Raw genomic sequence first — 21913 nt, 5'->3', positions numbered from 1 at the left:
CGTTTTCTTTTCGACTCGGCCGCGGATGGAAGTGAAGTCGCTTCTTCTTCCTCTTTTTTATTGCAGTATAGACAAGAGGTGTGCACTGCACCGTTTCCCACCCTTGCTAAAAGGACTTCGTGAGAAGTGAGGTTCGTGATGATGATGTCGTCAAGACAAGGTCAAAGGAAGGGGGGGTGTGAGAGAGAGCGAGAGGGTAAAAAGTGGAGACACAACCACAATATAGTGGTTGTATGTGATGACACGTAAATGTGCGAAGTGTGTGGGTTGTCAAGGGACGGATGCGGAAAAAAAATATGGCCGAACGTCTGCTGGGGGGTTACAGTACGTAAGGCTTGGTCGGGACTTCCAAGCAAATGGATCAGGCGCGCAGGTCTTGCGACCGGAGGGGGAGGCGGGCTTCTTATAATCGGAGAACAGCACAGGGGGCAAACAGGACAGCCAGTGGAGGCGGCGGGAGGGCTACAGGAGGCCAGCAGGCCCGCCACAGGCTCCCACAGGCATTCCACTGTGACTTAGTGGCGCCTGTGGCAAGCCTTTTTTTGGTTGGAAGCTAGCGCGGCACGCTAGAAATTTTACAGCCAATCACGTCCCCGGACAGAGGTGAATTTGATCTCCCCTTATGTGCCCACCGACGGCGCCAGAAAGTACACTTTTTTTTTTGGAAGGGGGGTCGGGTAGGTGAGAGCATGGACCCCTGAAGTACCTGTAGAGTAGGATGGAAGTACCATGCTATCAGGGCATTTGGGATTTGGTTCACTGGAGCCTGGGGGGGAGGGGGGGGGAGTGCCGCACACACACACAAATGGAGATCAAACCCTTCCATAATACCCCCCCATCATGGAGAGATATGCCCAAACTGTGTGATATCATGATCTTTTGGTTGATTCGATATCCTGATGCCAGAGAGTATCGGGGGAGAATGGCGATTCATGATGGTCGGGCAAAATAAAGAGGATGTTGGTGTTGGAGAGATCAGGCGTGTGTGCGTGTCTGTGTGTCTGTGTATCTGTGTGTCTGTGTATCTGTGTGTCTGTGTCTGTGTCTGCGTGCGGATGATGACTAGGAGAGAGAGGACAGGAGAGGGATGAAGGGAGAAGAAGAGAGAAGAAGAAGGAGAAGGAACTGGCCGCAGCCCGTTTCCCGTTTCCCCCCTTGAACCGGGGGGGGGGGGGGGGGGGGGGGGGGGGGGGGGGGGGAGATGGAAAGGGTGAAGATTGATGTTGACGGTCAAACACGAGACGGCAGCGTTGGTAGCCCGGCGACGACGACGAGGAAATTGTTATGGAGCCTATGCGCGTCCGGACGCGACATGCCAAGGGGGCTATGGCATTGCGCGGTGTCCCACATGTGTCCTGTTAATACACAGTACAAGTAATACAACTGGTCGGAAATACGAATCAGGGTGCGAGTATTTTTTTTATACCGTACATGTACAGACATACACGCACATGCGATACTCGTACATATATTATTACTGACTCTTGCCCATACGACACTGATATTACTCGTGCAAAGTAATAACGCAGTAATCACTCGTACTTCTTTTCTCTGACGAGCCACAGACGCGCCTCACACATTCTCTGAAACACTTTCCGCCATCCGGCCCTCTGCTCTGCTGCATCTCCCTGCATTTTTTATTTTTATTTTATTTTTACCTTCGCTCCTCTTCTCTCACACTCTTCTCCTCTTTCTCTCTTCCTCTTCCTCTTTCTTGCTATGACATGAGAGCGCGATAGCAGTCTCTCCCCTCACTGTTGCCTCTCATTCAATACCTGACCAACAGCCCCCCCCCCCCTCTCCCCCAGACACGGTGGTGGCAATTTCATTCATAACAATAGGGAACAGCAGCGACAGTGTCATCCTTGTTTGTTCGCAGTCTTCTTCAGCCGAGGGCCAACGCTCGGTCTCCCGGACTGCTTGTCGACTAGGTGACACCTTGGGCTGCCCGCCCGCTCATCAGAGTTCCAACTTGTTTGCAAGCTCCGTTGGCGGCGGCAAAGGAGGGAAGAGGGTGGTGGCCACTGTGTGAGTCATGCAATCATGGGCTAGACGTCGAGATCATTGGTTGAAGCTGGTCTTTTGTGGGCATCGCCCCCTTTCCTGGCTGTTTTCAATTACGTCTCCACTCCCACCCTTTGTCGTAAGGGGGCTGGGGCTGGGGGGGCTGGGGTGGAGGGGGTTAGCTGAGCATCGACTCCAATCCAACAAGACACGGAGAAAGAGGAATCACGGGTTGCACAAGAGAATAGAAGAGGGCATGCATATGCGCGGGAGCAAGACTTTTCTCATTATTACATCTGCGCCGTGGCTTCTATTGTCTTTTCTCGGAAAAATAAACGCCTCCTTTTCCCCAGCCGTCCCGATTACCAAATATATATATATATATGTATTTGTATGTATACATATATATAAAAGGCGAGTGGGAAAAGGGAAAGAAAGACAAGAAAAAAGAAAAGTAAAAGGAATTCTGACCGTCACAGATCGTCAAGGTGTGCTTGCTTTTGGGCAATCAGCAAGGTACCTGTCCATCCTTATCAAAGTATCCCACTAACAATTTATCTCTCATGAGCACCCGTGTACGAGTAAGCACCAGTCGGGGAGTTGGGCCCCACCCATCCATCCGTCCCATCCCTGTTGCGGGTATTGCTTGGGCTCCACACGTCATACATTCGATTCATTACAAGTACGATGATAAATAAATGTTTATTCGTTGGTACGTCCCGGCCTCCCTTGACGATTGCGATATTGGCCGAGGCACATGAGATTCGAGGTTGTCGGGGTCTACATTCATCTACAGATTACAGATACAGACACCACGAGTATATGATATGAACCCTCCCAAGTTGTGGACCGTTCATCGTGCTCCCAAGCTCGTACTGGGAGTCCGTGTAATGGTGCAATGCAATCTATATTATTGTCTTCTACATTGTTCGGGTGTTGGAAGTTGAGGCTTTCATCCCCGTACTTCGTATAGCTTCTTTCTACGTGTACGCTAAACATACGGAGAGTACTTCCAACGTCGGCGACCACGGCTACTCCGTACATACTCGGCTTGCAGTTCGTACGTCAGTGAGAAAACTCTACATATAAAGTCGACATCTACTTCCATCATCATCATCAACCCACCCGTCGTCACATCATTATAGGCCAACAGGAGTTGAGCCGTCGTAGTCGGTAGGCCGGCTGGAAATATCGTACATTTTCTCGCACCAGCGCACGAGCAGTCAACGTACTACTTCCCCGTTCTCTCACCTTCCTTACCATGTACGAGAATATTGGCATATAGGGTAGGGCTTTGCCGCAGAGGCCACGTCTGACGTGGCATCACCAACTCATCAGTTGGAATGCATGCTTCCTCTTCCTCCAGCATTAGCAGGCCAAGACTCCAAGACTGACATCGTGCAAGTGTCCCCTGTTATGTGCAAAATACCAACCAGTGTCCCTGGTGGACATGATGCATCTTCTGCCTCCGGCAACCTTACCGGAAGTTGACCTCGCTACGCGCTCTCAAGTGCACATCTGCAGATTAGACTGCTGCGATTTACATGTAATATATGAAAACAATATGTCCGCTCGTAGGTTCTGCCTCCTCTGGCGGCTCTAGCGGGAGTTGATCTCGCTACGCTCGCACATTTACACCTAGATCCACACTCACTTACAGATATACCGGGGCTGATGATGTTCAAAAAAAATTAAAATTCGGTTACTCTATTTACACCTTCCCTTTTTTTGCTTCTCACACACTCCTTTCCCCCCCCCCCAAAACCAAACCCCCCCCCCCTCTACCCGAAAAAAAAAAACTCCATCCGGGTTGACAGGAAAAGTAACAACGTTATTTCTTACGTGGTGGTATGTGTACAGACAAAAAACTAGTATGATGAGAGAAGATCACTGAGAGAAGATCACAAGGAAATCGGCCATCTTCTTTTCAAGTCATGTAGTACTTGGGACCCTCCCCGCCCTGCGGTACTTGCCAGTTGATATCCTGGTTGGGGGCCTTGATATCGCAAGTCTTGCAGTGAATGCAGCTGGTAACCTTGTCAGTTACACGGTTTCTCATTTGTTCCTCTTCTCTTCTCTCCGTGTCTGTTCGGTAGGATGGCAGGAGTATGATGAAGCCGAAAGAAGGGAAACTCACTTTTGCGAATTGATCTGGAAGCGAACGCCATGCTCCTTGGACGGATCCTCAACGTACTCGTACACGCCGGCAGGGCAGAACCTGTTCTCGAGACCCTTGAAGGCCGGGTACGTCTCGTCCTTGTGCTTGTCCCAGTCCTTGACCTGGAGGTGGACAGGCTGGTCCTCCTCGTGGTTGGTTCCCGTGCGCGACACGCTGGTGAGTATGTCGAAGGTGATCTCGCCGTCGGGCTTGTCGTACTCGATCTTGGGGAACCTGTCGGCCGGCTTGGTGGAGGCGTAGTCCGGGTGCTTGTGCTTGAAGGTCCACGGGGTCCGGCCCTTGAGTACGTAGGCCTCCAGGCCCGAGTACATGATGCCGCCGTACAGGCCGAGGGGCGTGTGGAAGGATGGGCGCATGTTGCGCACCTCCCTCAGCTCCTTCCACACGGAGGAATCGCGGAGCTTGGCCTCGTACTCGTACAGGAACACGGTGCCATCGGCGGAGGCGCTGCTACCGGCCTCGCCGGAGCCGGGGCCGGGGCTGCCCAGGGCCGACCAGGCCGCCTCGGCCGCCATCATGCCCGTCTTCATGGCGTTGTGCGTGCCCTTGACCTTGGGCACGTTGACGAAGCCGGCCGAGTCGCCGATCAGGGCCCCGCCGGGAAAGGCCACCTTGGGGATGGACTGGAAGCCGCCCTCGACCAGGGCGCGCGCCCCGTACGAGATGCACCTGCCACCCTCGAGGACCTCGCGGAACATGGGGTGCAGCTTGAGCTTCTGGAACTCCTGGTAGGGCGAGATCCACGGGTTCTCGTAGTCGAGGGCCACGACGAGCCCCAGGCTGACGAGGTTGTCGCCAAAGTGGTACATGAAGGACCCGCCGTACACGTCCTTGGACAGCGGGTACCCCATCGAGTGCGCCACCTCGCCCTTCCGGAACCTGGCCGGGTCCACCTCCCAGACCTCCTTGATGCCCAGGCCGTAGGTCTGCGGGTCGCTGTCGCTGCGCAGGTCGAACTTGGCCATGACCTGCTTGGTCAGGCTGCCGTGACAGCCCTCGCCGAACATGGTGACCTTGGCGTGGAATTCCATGCCCCTCTCAAAGGCCTCCTTGGGCTGGCCGTCGCGCGCGATGCCCAGGTCGTTGGTGGCCACGCCCCTGACGGACCCGTCGGCCGCGTCGTACAGCACCTCGGCCGCGGCGAAGCCCGGGTACACCTCGACGCCCAGCTCCTCGGCCCTCTCGCCCAGCCACTTGACGAACTGGTTCAGGCTGACGATGTAGTTGCCGTGATTGCTCATCTGCGGCGGGGCCGGGATCGGTATCGAGAGCGTCTTGGTCAGGAAGCGCATCTTGTCGTCCCCCGCGGGCGTGGCGTGCTCGAACCGGTCCGGGTTCCCCTCATCCAGCCAGTCCGGTATCAGCTCCTCTATGGCCGAAGGCTGTATCACGGCTCCCGAGAGGATGTGCGCGCCCAGATCGCCGGCCTTCTCCAGCACCAGCACACGGAAGTCCTCGTTGCCCGCCTCGTTGGCCAGCTGCTTTAGGCGGATGGCGGCGCTCAGACCGGCCGGCCCGCCACCCACGATGCACACGTCTACCTCGTCCGATTCGCGTTCAATAGTCGACGGGTCGAATGCTTCGGGCTCCCCCCCCCCTTCTTCGGCCTCGGCCTGCGGTCTGCGTAGCCTCGAGCTGGTGCTGAATGGGGCGGCGGGGTTGGTGCTGGTGCTGGTGCTGGTGCTACGGGGTATGGTGGCTATCATTGCTGGCGAGCATCTTGAGCGGGTTGTGGGCGGCGTGACTGAGTAGGAAACTGGGCGGGTGAGTCCTCTCGACGCCCATCTTGCTGTCGATGCGGCGGTTCGACTGCCGTTGAGGCTGCTACGTTGCACGATGTACCGTGACACGGGTACCGAGGTTGACGCCATATCGTATACGTGAGAGGAGGGGGACGAGGGGGAGGTGAGGGCGTGACCGAGGGCGCGCGGTCAGCGGTCCGTCACTGGCATGGATGTCGAGGAAACAAAAAGAAGGATTGCAAATTAGAAATAGACAGAATGAGAATAAGAATAAGAAGGAGAAGGAGAAGGAAAATAAGAAGAAGGATGATAAAAAAAAGGCGGTTGTGCTACCTTCCCGCGGCGTAGACGTGGGCTGCTTGGTGAAAGTGGGTTGCTGAAATGTTGGAGAAGAAAAAGTCGGGGTTCGTTCTCTCTTTTTTTTGGCTATAACAGAGCACCGGCGACGGGTTGACAATTAACTGGCCAGCAATTGGCTCGAGCCTATACTTCTGACGTTATGAATTGTCGCCTCGGGCCATGGCAGCTCGGTCTCTTCTACCAGCAATCTTAGTACTAATGRGGGGRRGGGGGGGGGGGGGGGGGGCCTTTGTGGTACGACCGTACGAGTAGCCGGGGCTCGGGACGAGAAAAGTGTGGAACTGGAGAAGGATCAGTACACGAGGGTTACGGCTATTACTCACCTTTTATCTCCAAACTCGAGTGTTTTCTATGGATGGCCCGCGGGTACCGTACAGGTACCTCTACCTTCACCGGCCAGTCTCCTGGAGTGGGCGGACAAGGTACCGTATTCTCCTCAATGGCTTGTGAATTCAACATTATATCCCTATCTACGGAGTACGGATACAGCTATCGTATTGCCATGTCTCTACTCTCTACTACCTACTGGCTCGTAATCATGTACGATGCGGTGCTATTAGTATCGTGGCATACATGATCAAAAAGGCTAGAAGCGGTTATAGAGGGGTCAATCTGATTGAGAAGCAGTGACTGCCTTACGGGTACCATTGTCGTCCCGAGTCTATTCCCTGATTGAATCCTTGGAGGCAGTCACATGCGAGGGGAGAGCTTCCCCCGCATGCGTCTGCATTTCTCGGATGAGTAATAGCCGATTGGCATCTGAACAGGTCTAGTATTGACCATTACTCTGGGTCAGGATAGTAGCAGTCCGTACACATACCCGATTGCATTTACATGTACAGATTACGGATCATCCGTACTCGTAATATCTATTACCTTGCAGTACTAGAGGTGCTGCTGCATTGCATTGCTACGAGTAATACTACTGATGACTTATACTAACTAGAACTAATACCGATACCGATAATAGGGCAACCTCTCATGTGTGTAGACAGACTCACCCACCCTTGTATCCATCCCACTCCTGCATTTCGAGTACAGAGTAGTACGGAGTAGTCCAGACCGCAAAAATGGACCAGTGTCATCCTCCGTAACATGGTCATGACATGATGACCTCTCGTAGGCTAGCTCGGGAGCCATTGGCATCGCCCACTCCTGCCCACTCTCCCTGAACGGAGTAAGATTGCGCAGCGATGATGCTCCGTTCGTCGCCCACTCTTGCCCTCGATGGCTCTACAGCAATAGGGTTCGTGGGACTCAAGACTTCCGAACCCGGCGCGTGATGGGCTCGATGCGTGCTGACGATCGGCTTCTCGCAATCAACCAATCATTTTCCCAGTATCTATTACAGATTGTTGTGTAGTCCTGGAATGAATACTTTCAGTATTCCGTGACAATACGGATTTGTGAACTGACCGCGAAAATGAGAGGGAGAAAGAAGAGAGAGAAAGAAGAGAGAAAGAAGAGAGAAAGAAGAGAGAGAGAAGAGAGAGAGAAGAGAGAGAGAAAGAGTGAGGGAAGAAGAGTGGCCAATCAGGCAACTTCGTCTGGAGCCTGCTCCTTCCTCTCATGCCCCTCCACGCCTCCTTACCCGGCACTGAGCCAGAGTAAACGGTTGGTCGATCATCAACTTCCCCGCAAACATGATATTTTGATGGTATCCGTACTTCTGGAGCCGACCGACACTCTCTGTTGATCTGGTCTCTCCAGTCTTCTCCCATCTCATGTATGTACGTGCATGACCGTCGTCATACTCAAGCGGTGGAAATTTCACAATGCGCTGTCCGCATGGAGACGGCCATCCTCATCCCCCGACCACACCGTTCGTTCTCTGGGATTGGTGCCCATCTTAACGTTGCATATAACCGTATCCACGGGGAGAACGCTGATCGTCAGGTGACAAGAAGACGAGTAGTAGTAGCCCTGAAATATTCTGCACTCTACTTTTGGGATGGCCGTGTCTCGGACCAAGTCAAGGAATGATCAGCCCGAAACCACTACCCTTCGGGACACCCTCGTCAACAAAAGAGCCCACCACCAAGCCTTTTCCCTCTCTCTCTCTTCTATTTACCCGTGGCTGCCCTCCTCCGCTCCCCTGTTTACCCCTCAATCCTTCCCCTTTCCCCGCACAATACGAATCGAGAGGTGTGTGTGTGTGCAAAAGAGCAATGTGACCCTTATTCTCCGTCTACGTATGCTCATCGGGACGACGTGGCGTAGGAGAAGGGGGGGCGGCGTCATGTATGTATAAAGCAGTGTCGATCAAGCATGACGTCCATCCATATCTGGACCTGTCTCTCCTCTCCCTTGTCTCTCTCTCTCACCCTCCGTCTCCTCAGAGAAATCCTCCTCATCTCACCTGCCAGAGATGGTGCGTCTTACCAGCTATCTTGCCGGCACGGCCGCGGTTACTACTGCTGCTGCTGCCGCCGCAGGCTGTCCAGACTACCTGGACTACTCGTCCGAGCGCCACGCCCCCTTCTCGTCGGGGGTGCACGAGTTCCCCTCCCAGCGGCCCAGCGAGGAGTGCCGCACCTACAAGGTCGACGAGGCCGAGGCCGTGATAAGCCGTGCGATGAACCGGACCATCGCGGACCCGGACCTGTACCGGCTCTTCGCCAACACCTGGCCCAGCACGCTGGACACGACGGTGCGCTGGACGGGCGCGTCGGCCGACGACGCCGACGAGGAGCTCGCCTTCATCATCACGGGCGACATCAACGCCATGTGGATGCGCGACAGCGCCAACCAGCTCCAATCGTACAAGGCCATCCTCGCGCTGGGCAACGAGCGCATCGCAAGCCTCTACAGGGGAGCCATCAACCTCCAGGCCCGCTACATGACGCGGAGCCCCTACTGCAACGCCTTTCAGCCGCCGCCCGAGTCGGGACTCGCCCCGCAGGCCGACCACGCCGACGGCGACACCGTCCGCCCCGCCTACGACCCGGACTTCGTCTTCGAGTGCAAGTACGAGATCGACTCCCTCGCCGCCTTCTTCCAGCTGAGCTGGGACTACTACCACGGCACCGGCGATGCCGCCTTCTTCTCCCGCTTCGGCTGGAGCAAGGCCGTGCGCACCGTCCTCGACGTCGCCTACGACCTCCAGGCCGGCACGTACGCCGACGACGGGTCCGTCAACGAGTCGCCCTACACGTGGGCTCGCCAGGCCACCACCGCCACCGAAAACGTGCCCAACTCCGGTGCCGGCTCGCCCGTCGGCGGCGGCACCGGCCTGGTCCGCAGCTTCTTCCGCCCCTCCGACGACTCATGCACATACCAGTACTTCGTCCCGGGCAACATGATGTTCGCCCAGTTCGTCGGTGCCTCGGCCGAGATCATGGACACCATCGATGGCGACATGGCTGCCGAGATGAGGGAGTTGGCCCGCGTTATCCGCAAGGCTATAGAGGATCACGCCATCGTCACACACCCTCAGTTTGGCAACGTTTATGCCTTTGAGGTTGACGGGTTTGGATCTTTCAACCTGATGGTGTGTTTCTAGTCTTGTTCCCTCCTCAACCCCCCTTTTCTTTTTGTCTCTTTTCTTTCTTCTTCTTCTTCTTCTTCATCTCCCCCCCACTTTTTTCAGATAATGATGTAACGATACCTTCATAGACTAACATGAACCCCCCACTCCCCCAGGACGACGCCAATATCCCCTCCCTCCTGAGCATCCCCCACCTGGGCTATAAGCCCGTCACGGACCCCGTCTATAGAAACACTCGGGCCTTCGTCCTCAGCAAGTCAAACCCGTACTACGCCTACGGCCCCATCATCAATGCCACCGGCGGTCCCCACCTCGGCCCCGGCAAGGGGTGGCCCATGGGTGTCGTCATGCAGATCATGACCTCTGACGACGATGATGAGATCGTCCAGGGAATCAGGCAGATCCTGGCGTCTACCAGCGGTCTTGGCCTGATTCATGAGTCTGTCAATAGCCATAATGAGACGGACTATACTCGCCCTTGGTAAGTAATTCATCTTTCTCTAATTCGTCTTATAAAAAAAACCCCTTCCTGTTGACACTGGTGAAAAACAAAACAAGGTTCGCATGGGCAAATGGTCTTTTTGGGCAAATGATTCTTGATCTAGCTGATCGTAAACCAGAGATTCTGGCCAAGAGTTACCAGTAGACCAAGCAGCTGGAACAGACACGGACAAAGGCTCTGAATAAATTATCTTATTTCATATTCACGCTACCTGCGGTAGTCATACTTCCCATCATATTCATCGCTGCGTGAAAAAAACTAAAAAAAAGGAACCAGTGGAGCATGCACTTGTCCTCAGCTTAGCTAAGATCAAATCCAGCCCCGGATGTGATAGCATACAAGAGCTTCTCTCTCATCACCTCCTCCGTTCTGTAAGGTGGCAGCTTGAGAAGGTTGACGCAGGTACTGGCCGTCGGGAGCTTATCTAGACCAGAGACGCTATCCCGTATAGTAAACAAGGGCCTGAGCTGCGAGAAGCCGAGCAGTGGCGCCCGGGGCGTCGAGGTGACGAACCTCAGCACCTCGCGCTTCTCCTGGTCCGTGAATCCCCTCATGACCTTCCAGAACAGCTCGATGCTCCGGTGCTCCTTGTTGTCGTCGCCAATCACATACAAACCGCTATACATAGTATTGCGTCGGAGGTCCTCGAGGTCGATCTCCGACGAGTCGCCCCCTACCAGCCGCTGGAGCTCCGACTGGTTGAACATGGACAGCCACGACGGTCGGATAATCTGCCGGAGACCTCGGAGGAATGCTGATGTCTGGAGAGCCGGCTGGTTCACCAGGCGATGGCGGGCCACGTAGGAGATGTACAGCAAGCGGTTGTCGTTGGTTACCGGGACGTTCTCACCGTTTGGAACTAAGTTCCTCGTCACTGTCTTGACGGGCTGATTCGGCAGCGAAATCTCGTCGTTGATGCTGAAGTCAAGTCCCAGATCTGACACGTCGCCCGCGTAGTTCTTGAGCCTCACCATTCCCTTGTAGAGGTCCTCGTCCATGTCCCTCAGATCGTTGACGCTCCCCTTATACGTGCTGCTTTGTCCCGGCCCCGTCGAGGGCCACTGGAGGAGGAAGAAGCCAGCAAACGACAGGTTGACTAGTATCTCCTCGTAGAGGCACTTGCCCACTATACGGCCCAGGAACTCGTAGTGACGGAGTAGCGTTGTCATCGCCTCTCGCCATTGAGGTTCCGACTCCGTAAGCCCCTCCGAGTGCAGAACCTCACGAAGCTGATCCACTGCAGCAGGCTCGGGATATAGAAGCCCCTTCTCGCTCGAAGTAAACATTTGTATACCGTCCTTACCAGGGCTAAAAGCCTCGGCCGTCACACTAGTGAGGAACTCCTTGGTGACACCGCCTCCATCGATACCGGCCTCAGGGGTGCCAAACTGATCGATAAAGGTGATGCTGATTGGGTCTTTCAGTCCATCTCCAATCTTGTAAAAGTTCTCAAAAGCGTCTTCGAACAGTTGGCCTCTTCGTATATTCGCATCGTGTTTGGCCGGCGCCAAAATGGGCCCAAACGAAGACATGATGACCCTATCCTCCATTCCGGGTCTCGATGCCCTCTGGACACGATCCAGTGTGATGAATTGGCGGAACATCTTGACACGCGTCTCAAACGGCACGATGAATGGCATGTTCTTCAGGATCTCCAGTTTCGGTCCGATCTCTGCCAACCGACGCTCTCTCTGAAGTCGCTTCTGGTTTTGCCTCATCCTTTCCACCCTGGCATAGGCAGTTGCTTGGCTGTTGGCAACCAACCCCCCTCTAGGACCCATCCGGCTGCCGGGGAAGAAGTCAGAAGGTGCGACTTCATCTTCGTCACTATCGTCATCACTGTCTGTAGCGTCCTCTTGCCTTTGTCGTTCATCCTCCGCAATGACGGCTGCTATGAAATCCTCTCTCTCCAACTTGTCCGTCATCAACCAGTGACCGCTGGGCAGAAATTGTTTTCGGGAGTCTCTTTCATAGAGCATCTTCATTGCCATTGTCAGAAGGTCTTTCAGGCTACCTAGGCTCAACCTTGTAGATCCAGCTAGTTCTGTAGCAGAAGGCGTAGAGGCTGACGACGAGGACTGAACACCAGAGCCCAGGTATGTATCTAGGCGAGAGATGACGAGTGACGTTTCGAGGTCCAAATGTCTCGGTGTGATTTCTCGGGCTTTGTAATGAAGTGCAAAGGCTGTGTTTTTGAGAAATGTAGTCAAGAGCTTCAGGTCCTCTAGAGAGAGACTGCACGCCCTGATACGAGAAGGGGGTTGGCCATCGTCCAGGAGCTTGGGAGTCATGCCACTGAAAAAGTCGTCATCATCGCTGAGTCGCAAGACAAATATGTACAGTTCAAGGAACATGAAGATCGAGCGCCACTCCCGCTCTTCCGAGGTGCCCTTGGCCGAGTTCGGAGGGCCGTGGACGTAATTGCGTAGAACATCAACAGCTCGTTCCGATTCCGTCACCAACTTTCGAAACAGTACAGTCTGGCGTACGTCGTTCCAAAGATATTTGGTTGTGGGCAACTCGCCTTCAGGTGTGGGTATAGTTGTCAGGAATAGTCTCATTCGTATATCATCAGCTTGATTCGGAAAGCAGATCAAGAGAGTTGATGTATAACCAGCAAACAGACTCGTCCCCTGCCGCATGTGCGATGCTGATTCCGTGACGGCTTCATGAGACAGCCCTCGCAAAAGCTTGGATATCCCATCTGCGTCAACCAGTGACAGAAGCTGCTGGTTAACATATGGGTGTAAGAGTGTCACTCTTGTATCATTCGATGCCGACTCTGGTGGTTGCTCGGCCGGCTGTCGAAGGCGGATGCTGATTTCTGTTGACAGCGCAGCCAGCTGCACGTAAAGGGCTTCCAGGTAGTCAAGAACATGTTGGCCAACCCCCGAAGCGGAGCCGAAGTGGATATAATGGGCTAGCAGCCAGAGAAGACTATCATTGTCAGGACCTGCGTTGCCTGTATAACAGTCCAATATGACGGATGAAAGTCTATGGGGGTCGATGATTGTCGAATAACGGGAAATATTGCTCTCGAAAATATGCAAGTCCTTGGCGGCAAGAAACTGGAAGGCAATGGCCTTGTAAACATGTGGTTCGAGCTCTATTTTGGTGTTAATATATGGGTTGCCGTGTGAGCGTGCGCGTAGGAAACTTGCCTGAGGTTGAAGCTGATTTGAGTGGCGCTGCAAACATATCGGCAAGCCATGCCAACGACTGCTCGCCCAGATCACGATAGCGGAAGATGCCTGCCAATGCAGAGTAGTAACCGGAGACTGACTCTGATACTGTGCCAGGGTATACGGTTATAATCCGAGCGGCCAGTTCGAACATGTCGAACGGCTCTTGGGCACCGTCAGGACTATGTAAACGTGACCAGTCAGCATTAGACCCGCCAGCGTGACCAGTGGGGGGGAGACATACGCTTCTGGAACAACCCTATTCAATGTTTCGACGAGCAGATGGAGGAACCGGGGGATGCGTGATGAGTGCGCATTAGGTGGCGGGATCTCAGACACGTCAACAGCACGGCAGTCTCGGACAAAGGCCGCTAGACGCTGGATATCATCATTTCGACGAGCCGTAAAGAAGGAGAGGAGCAGGTTGAAAGCTGAAGGGAGCCTCTTGGATGGTAGACTGTGGGTTCGGGGGTCGAAGAGCTGATCAAAGCTTGTCCGTCGGAGCTCAGCCAACCTCTGCCTCTCTCTATGACCCCGCCATGTACGCTGGATGCTGCCGGCAGCTTTCAGGCGCTGGCGTTCTGTCTGTCGTCGTTCACGATCGGCCTGGGCATCCGATACACTCTTGTTAGAATTCGAGGCCGACGACGGGGACCACGAGGTGTTTGTGAATGGGTTCCCTGTCTGGCCGCTTAAGTTGACGTTCCGGGGACGGCGGGAGCTGCCGGTGAAGGTCGAGAACATGGTGTCGGGTCGGTGTCTGACAACAGCTGCATAAAGGCAACTTGCCCCCGGGAACGTTGTTGTTGGTAAAATATGTACTCGGGCACAGTGCTTCTAATGGACGATATATTATGTCAGAGTAAGACTCGTAGGAAGATTTGGAGAAAGAAGCCAAGGGCCGGCAATAGTGCTTGAGGGAATGTAGTATGGGTGAGTAACAGGTACGAATACGTGGTGGTGTACTCTGCCTGGCGACGGCGGTGGGGAATGGGATGAGGTCAGTCAGGCCAAAGCACAGAGTCCAAAGCCGTCAGACGAGAGACCCACATTCTCTGATAAGATAAAGGTCAGGCCCTTGTTTTGTAGAAGGTGCGAGTATTAATATGTCATACACAACCACCAGGAATATTCTGTAATATTGCCCGTGATTATTGGTGATTATATCCGATGGCGAGAATCAAACCTATCGCTGTAATCGTAAAACCTTCACGACATTTTCAATCTTTGTTACATTACTAAGCAGCCTCACCTTGTTCTGACCTGGGGATGTATCGATGGTATTATTCCCGTATGGCGACGAAAAAGGGCAGCAGTAGTAATGGCAATAATTAGTAGTGGTACATGTGGTAGTGGTGGTAATGGTGGTGGTGAAAAGAAGCGACTAGAAGCAGCCACTACTACTACGGGGTTCGTGCTGTAATAAAATGGTACTCGTCGTATGAGCATCAAAAAAATATCCATCACTAATCATTGAATGAATGGGCGGAACAAAGGATGGCAAGATTCTGCACTGTTAACAGAAACCAACCAAAACTTGGTGTAAAAGTGTTAAGTCCCACAAAGCACAGGTACAGGATCCAGGCTATCGGGTTTTCCTGCCCAGTGCTCCTCACACGACCACAGTAAATTTCATGATTTTCATGTTGGCAGGTGCCAAGCAGTGGTGGTGACTGCCTGCGAAATCAGGTATGAGTGACCTGACTCGGGTGCGTAAATATGCCCTAAACACAAGTATCTCTGTATCAGCCACAGGTGACACACTTCAGCCACCAGGTGGGCGACGCCTGCTCCACCGCCCTCCCGCTAAGGAAAAATTATGCCCATCTCGCACGAATTTTCTCTCCTCTCCTCCCACAACCCCAACCTTATCACCAACGTTCTCACAAACCTCCCAAAATCAAGTCGAGTCGGTTTAGAGGGACGGTCTTCGTGCTTGTTCTCTCAGATTGCTCACTTTTTCACCCAGAAAATCACCAAAAAAAATTGAAAACCCCAAAAAACCCCTTTTCAAGATCCTTTCACTGACTCTTGTGTCATCACTCTTCCCCCCTCCATCTTCTTCCACCCAACATCATACAAACAAAAGAAAAATTTGCTCCTCCTCGAGTCCACTTTGCGTCGGTTCTCGAGACTTTCTTTCTTCTTAACTGATTCATTGCGGTCTACCGTCTCCCTTTTGCAGCCCGGTTTTACCCCTCCTTCCTGCGTTCGCTGCCTCGGTATGTCCCACCGCCACTTCGAATCCTGACTGTTGATGACCATGACCCACTGACCAGACATTCAAACATCAGTTCCGTCGAATTCTCACGAATACCTTCGAAATGGCCGCTAACCCTTCCACCGGCGCTGTTGACCAGCTTGCCAGTGACCTCAACAACACCTCGCTCAACGGCGGCGAGGTCAAGGCTCCCGTTGACGCCAACGCCTCTGTCTCCGACGATGCTGCCGCTGCCCCTGGCTCGGCTACCCCTCACCCCCAGAACTCGGCCTCCCTCTACGTCGGCGAGCTGGACCCCTCCGTCACTGAGGCTATGCTTTTCGAGCTCTTCTCCCAAATGGGAGCTGTTGCCTCGATCCGTGTCTGCCGTGACGCCGTTACCCGCCGCTCCCTCGGCTACGCTTACGTCAACTACAACGCGACTGCCGACGGTGAGAAGGCTCTCGAGGAGCTCAACTACACTGTTGTCAAGGGCCGCCCTTGCCGCATCATGTGGTCTCAGCGCGACCCCGCCCTTCGTAAGACCGGCCAGGGCAACGTCTTCATCAAGAACCTCGATGTTGCCATTGACAACAAGGCTCTCCACGACACCTTCGCCGCCTTCGGTAACATCCTGAGCTGCAAGGTTGCCCAGGATGAGAACGGCAACTCTAAGGGTTACGGTTTCGTCCACTACGAGACTGATGAGGCTGCCCAGCAGGCCATCAAGCACGTCAACGGTATGCTTCTCAACGAGAAGAAGGTCTTCGTCGGTCCTCACATCCCCAAGAAGGATCGCCAGAGCAAGTTTGAGGAGATGAAGGCCAACTTCACCAATGTCTATGTCAAGAATATCAGCCCTGAGGTCACCGACGATGAGTTCCGTGAACTCTTCGAGAAGTACGGCGACGTTACGTCGTCATCCCTGGCCCGCGATCAGGACGGTAAGAGCCGCGGCTTCGGGTTCGTTAACTACACCACCCACGAGAGTGCCTACAAGGCTGTTGATGAGCTCAACAACAAGGACCTCCACGGCCAGGAGCTTTACGTCGGCCGTGCCCAGAAGAAGCACGAGCGCGAGGAGGAGCTCCGCAAGTCGTACGAGGCTGCTCGCCTCGAGAAGGCCAGCAAGTACCAGGGCGTCAATCTGTACATCAAAAACCTTGATGACGACGTTGACGATGAGAAGCTGCGCCAGATGTTTGCTGAATTCGGCCCCATCACTTCTGCTAAGGTCATGAGGGACTCCCTTACCGAGGGCGGCGAGGAAGAGAAGGATGACTCCGATAAGGAGAATCCCGAGGCCCCCAAGGAAGAGAAGAAGGAGGATGAGACCAAGGATGAGACCAAGGAGGACGACGAGAAGAAGTCGGACAAGAAGCTTGGCAAGAGCAAGGGCTTCGGTTTTGTCTGCTTCAGCAACCCCGACGATGCCACCAAGGCCGTTGCCGAGATGAACCAGCGCATGATCAACGGCAAGCCCCTCTACGTCGCCCTCGCCCAGCGTAAGGATGTCCGCAAGAGCCAGCTCGAGGCCAGCATCCAGGCCCGCAACCAGCTGCGTATGCAGCAGGCCGCCGCCGCTGCCGGCATGCCCCAGCAGTTCATGCAACCCCCCGTCTTCTACGCTCCCGGCCAGCAGCCCGGCTTCATGCCCCAGCAGAGTGGTCGCGGCATGCCCTTCCCCCAGCCCGGCATGGGCGTTCCTCAGCAGGGCGGCCGCCCCGGTCAGTTCCCCGGCTACCCCCAGGGCGGCCGTGGCGGTGTCCCCCAGCAGATACCCCCCAACGTCTACGGCATGCCCGGCCAGTTCCCTCCCCAGTACGGACAGCCCGGCACCCCACAGTTCATGGCCGCCATGCAGGCTCAGGCCATGGCTGGTGGCCGCGGTAACGTTCCCCAGGGCGGCCGCGGCGTCCCTGGTGGCGTTCCTCCCGTCCAGCCCGGCATGTCGGGCTTCCCTCCCAACAACCGCCAGGGCCCTGGTCGTGGCCGCAACGGTGCCTCCAACCAGGGCGGCCGTGGCAGCGATGCCTCTCCCGCTTCGGTGATCCAGGCTCAGATTGCTGGCGCTGCGCCCGCTCAGCAGAAGCAGATGCTGGGTGAGATGCTCTTCCCCAAGATTCAAGCCGTCAACGGCGATCTTGCTGGTAAGATCACTGGTATGCTCCTGGAGATGGACAACGCCGAGCTTGTCAGCCTGTACGTTCTACCCCTGAACTCCAACCGCAAAACTTATGTACCTTTTCTTTACGACGCTCACTGTACTGACAAACTCATAGTCTCGAGGACGACATTGCTCTCAAGGCCAAGATCGACGAGGCCATTACCGTCTATGACGATTACGTCAAGTCCCAGGGACAGGGCGTCGAGCCCAAGAAGGAGGAGGAGACAAAGGCTTAAACGCGGTCATTGTCGCCTCCCTCGCCATCTCCTTGGTACTCGTATGATTTATTTATCTCTTTTTTTTGTCATGACCTAACTGAAGGATAACTCGGGATACACTGTGGCGACGTGCCTTGAGGGCGACCATGAAAACCATGATGCCAGCGCCATCAATGGACCGAAGTCATGGACGTGCATCAGTGGTACACGAATTTCTTTTTATTTTGTTCGATGACTTGCGAATAATATTACGGATAGACTTCTTTTTTTTCAGAACTTTTCTCAGGAAGGGTTGAAAGGAAGGAAAGGAGGGGAAACACAAAAGTTCTGGTTGACACACGGTGGCTACGGGGAAGAGGTTTTTCACGATCTAAACCTCCTCTGTCCCCTTTTCCTTTTTTTTCTCATTTTATGGAAAGGGGCTTGGGAAGATGGGCTGCAAGGAAGGAAAAGATTTGCTGTTCATGGGCCAAGGTCACCTTACGGAAGGCGTTGAGGGTCGCAAAGGGTTTATATGGTTTCTTTATGTCTGCAGCCGCCTGTTGGTCGATACCCCCCAAAATGACCACTTTGATTTTTTCTCGTTTTCTTTACAGGCATATGGGAGCTGCTTTATGGTCATCTTTTTTATTTTTATTTTTTATTTTTTCCAATAGGGGGGTGCTTTTCACATTCAATATAAAAAAGTATGGTTACGAGATGTTCCTTGTGTGTGATGTAGTCAAGTCATATCTTGACCTTGCTTTAATCATTGTACTTTACATAAGACATGCGAAACAAGACTCAGTAGTTTGAAGTGAATTGTTGATTTGTAAATTCGAATGTACGTAGGTTCGTTGCACCTTGATGTAACGACCAAGCCAGAAAGCCTCCCAGACAGCAATTCCCCGGATAACGGTATGGTGTGTATGAAACAAAAACAAGAAAAAAAGGACGAGAGGCTCGAGAATAAGAACGCCTTTCCAACCATTCCGTCGTATATAGCAAAAAGAGAAAGAGGAAAGAAAACCACTCCCCCCGAGTCAGAGAAATAGAGAGACACACATACACACACACACACAGAGAGAGAGAGAGAGAGAGAGAGAGAAAGAGACAGAAAGTGGTGGGTATTCAGTTTGGCTTGTCAGGATTATCTTTCCAGACGTCCTGCTCGATGAGCAGCCTGCGATCACCGGGGACGGTGGCGAACATGGACTCCATGACGCGTGACTTCTGGAGGCGTCGGATGTCACCGAGGTGGGAGCTCACGTCCGATATGCCGCGAATCTGGTCCTCGAGGGAGAGGGTGGTGGCGTTGGCGCCCCTGACGAGCGGGGAGACGAGCTTTGCGCGGAGGCCCTCGAGCGAGGCCTTGAGGCCGAGGAGCTTCGTGTTGTGGTCCTCGAGGATGCCCCTGTTGCGGACCGTCTTGTCGCGGACGTCGCGCAGCAGGAGGCGGTTCCGCTCGAACTTGCGGACGTCGGCGGACCTGGGGCCAAGGATCCGGGCCCACAGGCCCGACAGGAGGTCGGCGTGCAGCTCCTCCTGGGCCGAGGACTCGCGCGCCACGGTGCGCACCAGGTTGAACAGGTGGCGGTCCACCGTCTCGAAGAGGGCGAAGAGGGCGAGCGAGTGGTGCAGCTCCGACTGGATCGAGTCCTCCAGCACCGATAGGAACTCGTGGAAGATGGTCTGCACGACGCGCTGCTCCCGCTGCGGCGTCGACAACCCGAAGACGAAGCCTGCCAGGGACCCCAGGGCCGTCGGGGCGCCCGACGGCTCCTCCAGTATGTGCGTCCGGGAGAGGAGGTTGTGCATGTTGTCGTAGGCAGACGATAGGGTGGAAGGATTCTTGGTGCTCTGGAACCGCTCGAGGTGCAACCTGGCCCAGTCCATGACGTTGAGGACGCTTCATTCACTCTGTCAGAGCCATCTCTCTCTCTGTCTCACTCTCTCTCCTCTGCGGGAGTTGTTGGGAAGAAGAGAAGAGAGAGAAAAGAAAAGGGGAGGAAAGAGATATACATACGCGTCCATATCGCCGTCCACACGAGATAAGAATCGAGTCATCTCCTCGGCAAGCGTCTTCATAGTCTCGCTCAGACCGTCGAGATCGTTGATGATGCTGGTGGCGTCCTTCATGTCGCTTGCCCTCACGCTCTCGCTTAGATCCCAGACGGCGATGCTCGTAGCCTGCAGGTCGTGGACCTGGATGATGGCATGCTCCGAGTAGTATATTAGCGGCTCGAACGACCGGGCCACGCCGGCCACCTTGACCAGGTCCCCCGCAGGCCTCGTCGCGGCGGGCTGCATCAGCGCCTTCATCAGCGACACGCCCACCAGGGCGGCCAGGATGGAGCAGATGATAGACGACCACGTGGCCGTCATGGCGGTGTACTTCATGCGGACGAACGAGATGGCCGCCTCGATCGGTTCCGTACGCTGCTGGACTTCGGCGCGGATGGCGAAGCGGATATCTACAGGAAAAGGAAGAAAAAAACTCGCCTCGGTCAGATGAGCACTTGTGAGAGGAGAGGAGAAGAGAGGAGAGAGAGGAAGGAAGGAAGTGATGAGAACACTAACAGTTATCCGTCAGAGGTTCCGGAGTGGCACTTGGACCTCTCTTTTCCGCCGGCATCACTGCATCCTCCTCGATCTTGACGTCCACCTCCCTCTTGATGTCGGGGGTGGACTGGCGCGTCCTTTCGGGGCTCTGACTGCCCTTGGGCAACCTGGTACGCATGGCCCTCTGCAAGATGCCGTCGTCATATGCGTACCCGGCGGCCTCGTCCGGGTCTTGGTCACCGTCGACGGAGAATGGCGAGGTCTCGCGCGAGACGGACGTGGGGAGGCGGTCGACGAGATGACTGTACGGCGACAGGGGCGGCACGCCTTCAGCGGGAGGATTGCTTGTCCAGAAGCCGCTGCTGCGACCTCCGTTGGCGAGCCTCCGCCACGCCGGGGGTGAATATCCACCTGCGGAACCGGTCTCCGAGTCCCGGAGAAGATGGTCGTCGCCGTCCGGATCCGGATCCAGAAACGGATCCGGACGCAATTCCGGCTCCCGCTCCAGCCCCAGCTCCTCCTCCTCCTCGTTTAACCCTGCCTCTGTCATTCCCGGATCGCTGGGTGTCACCGAGCGATGACGGAGGGACTCTGGACTCGGCGGCGGCTCGAAGTCCTGGAGGGAGACGTCTAGACCGTCGACTGTCTCGTTCATGGCGGGCTGCCGTGGCTGCCGCGGCTGCGGCCTCGACCGGTCCCGGCAGGGAGCGCAGGTTGGCGTAGTAGCTGGACAGTTCGGCCGGCGAGACGAGGATGGGCGACTGGTCCTGAAAGATCAGGGCTCGCTCGCTGTAGTAGCAATCGTTCTCGCCGTCCGTCGGAGGGGCGGGTAGCGCTCTGCTGCTGTCTTGTTGTTGTTGTTGTTGTTGTTGTTGTTGTTGTTGCTGCTGACCAGATAACAGGGGCCAGTACTGCTTTTGTACAGACGAAAGGAATTGAGGAACCTTGCCGGGAAGCCTGGCGAGGGAAGAGGGTACGGACCGGGCCGAAGCGGGGAACCGAGGAAGTATGTAGAGGGACAGGACGACGACCAGGACTACGATGAGGCTGGCCAGGTACGTACTCGGTGTGACGGTGATGCTCACGAGGGAGAGGGAGACGTTGTTGTTGACCGTCAGGAGGGAGGGCATCTCTAATCTGTTGGCGGCGCACGCTTACCGGGGCCAACAGACGAATGATTACGCTTTATCCGTGAAAACGATCCAACATGGGCTAAAAAAGAAAGAAGGTCGAATGGCCGGCGGGGGGGGGACGGGAAGGGGGCGAGCCGCCTACCACACAAGTATCGGGTGAAGAGGGTGTGTGTGTGTGTGTGACAGTATATCACTGCA

General features: G+C 54.9%; 5 protein-coding genes across 5 annotated transcripts; 2 read left to right on the top strand and 3 right to left on the bottom strand.

Annotated features, from left to right (window-relative positions):
• Nucleotides 1-4137: 4137 nt before the first annotated feature.
• Nucleotides 4138-6054, bottom strand: GMORB2_0857 (electron-transferring-flavoprotein dehydrogenase; the record flags this gene model as incomplete). The annotated part of the gene is made up of 1 exon (XM_035462841.1): nt 4138-6054. One exon carries the CDS (start codon nt 6052-6054, stop codon nt 4138-4140), a length of 1917 nt encoding a protein of 638 aa, XP_035324265.1.
• Nucleotides 6055-8653: 2599 nt separating this feature from the next.
• GMORB2_0856 (uncharacterized protein) lies at nt 8654-10418 on the top strand (the record flags this gene model as incomplete). Its single annotated transcript, XM_035462840.1, has 3 exons — nt 8654-9775; nt 9928-10253; nt 10331-10418. 3 exons carry the CDS (start codon nt 8654-8656, stop codon nt 10416-10418), a joined length of 1536 nt encoding a protein of 511 aa, XP_035324264.1.
• A 155-nt stretch (nt 10419-10573) lies between these two features.
• On the bottom strand, nt 10574-14200 carry GMORB2_0855 (ubiquitin-protein ligase E3 C; the record flags this gene model as incomplete). The annotated part of the gene is made up of 3 exons (XM_035462839.1): nt 10574-13430; nt 13558-13638; nt 13701-14200. The coding sequence occupies 3 exons, from the start codon at nt 14198-14200 to the stop codon at nt 10574-10576; spliced, it is 3438 nt and encodes a 1145-aa protein (XP_035324263.1).
• A 1580-nt stretch (nt 14201-15780) lies between these two features.
• On the top strand, nt 15781-18059 carry GMORB2_0854 (polyadenylate-binding protein; the record flags this gene model as incomplete). Its single annotated transcript, XM_035462838.1, has 2 exons — nt 15781-17858; nt 17939-18059. The coding sequence occupies 2 exons, from the start codon at nt 15781-15783 to the stop codon at nt 18057-18059; spliced, it is 2199 nt and encodes a 732-aa protein (XP_035324262.1).
• Nucleotides 18060-19151: 1092 nt separating this feature from the next.
• On the bottom strand, nt 19152-21237 carry GMORB2_0853 (uncharacterized protein; the record flags this gene model as incomplete). The annotated part of the gene is made up of 3 exons (XM_035462837.1): nt 19152-19929; nt 20047-20494; nt 20601-21237. The coding sequence occupies 3 exons, from the start codon at nt 21235-21237 to the stop codon at nt 19152-19154; spliced, it is 1863 nt and encodes a 620-aa protein (XP_035324261.1).
• Nucleotides 21238-21913: the final 676 nt, after the last annotated feature.

This window comes from Geosmithia morbida (genome assembly GCF_012550715.1).
Source record: "Geosmithia morbida isolate 1262 chromosome Unknown scaffold_1, whole genome shotgun sequence".
In the NCBI taxonomy this organism is placed as follows: Eukaryota; Fungi; Ascomycota; class Sordariomycetes; order Hypocreales; family Bionectriaceae; genus Geosmithia; species Geosmithia morbida.
This window is presented reverse-complemented; position numbering and strand designations above follow the sequence as displayed.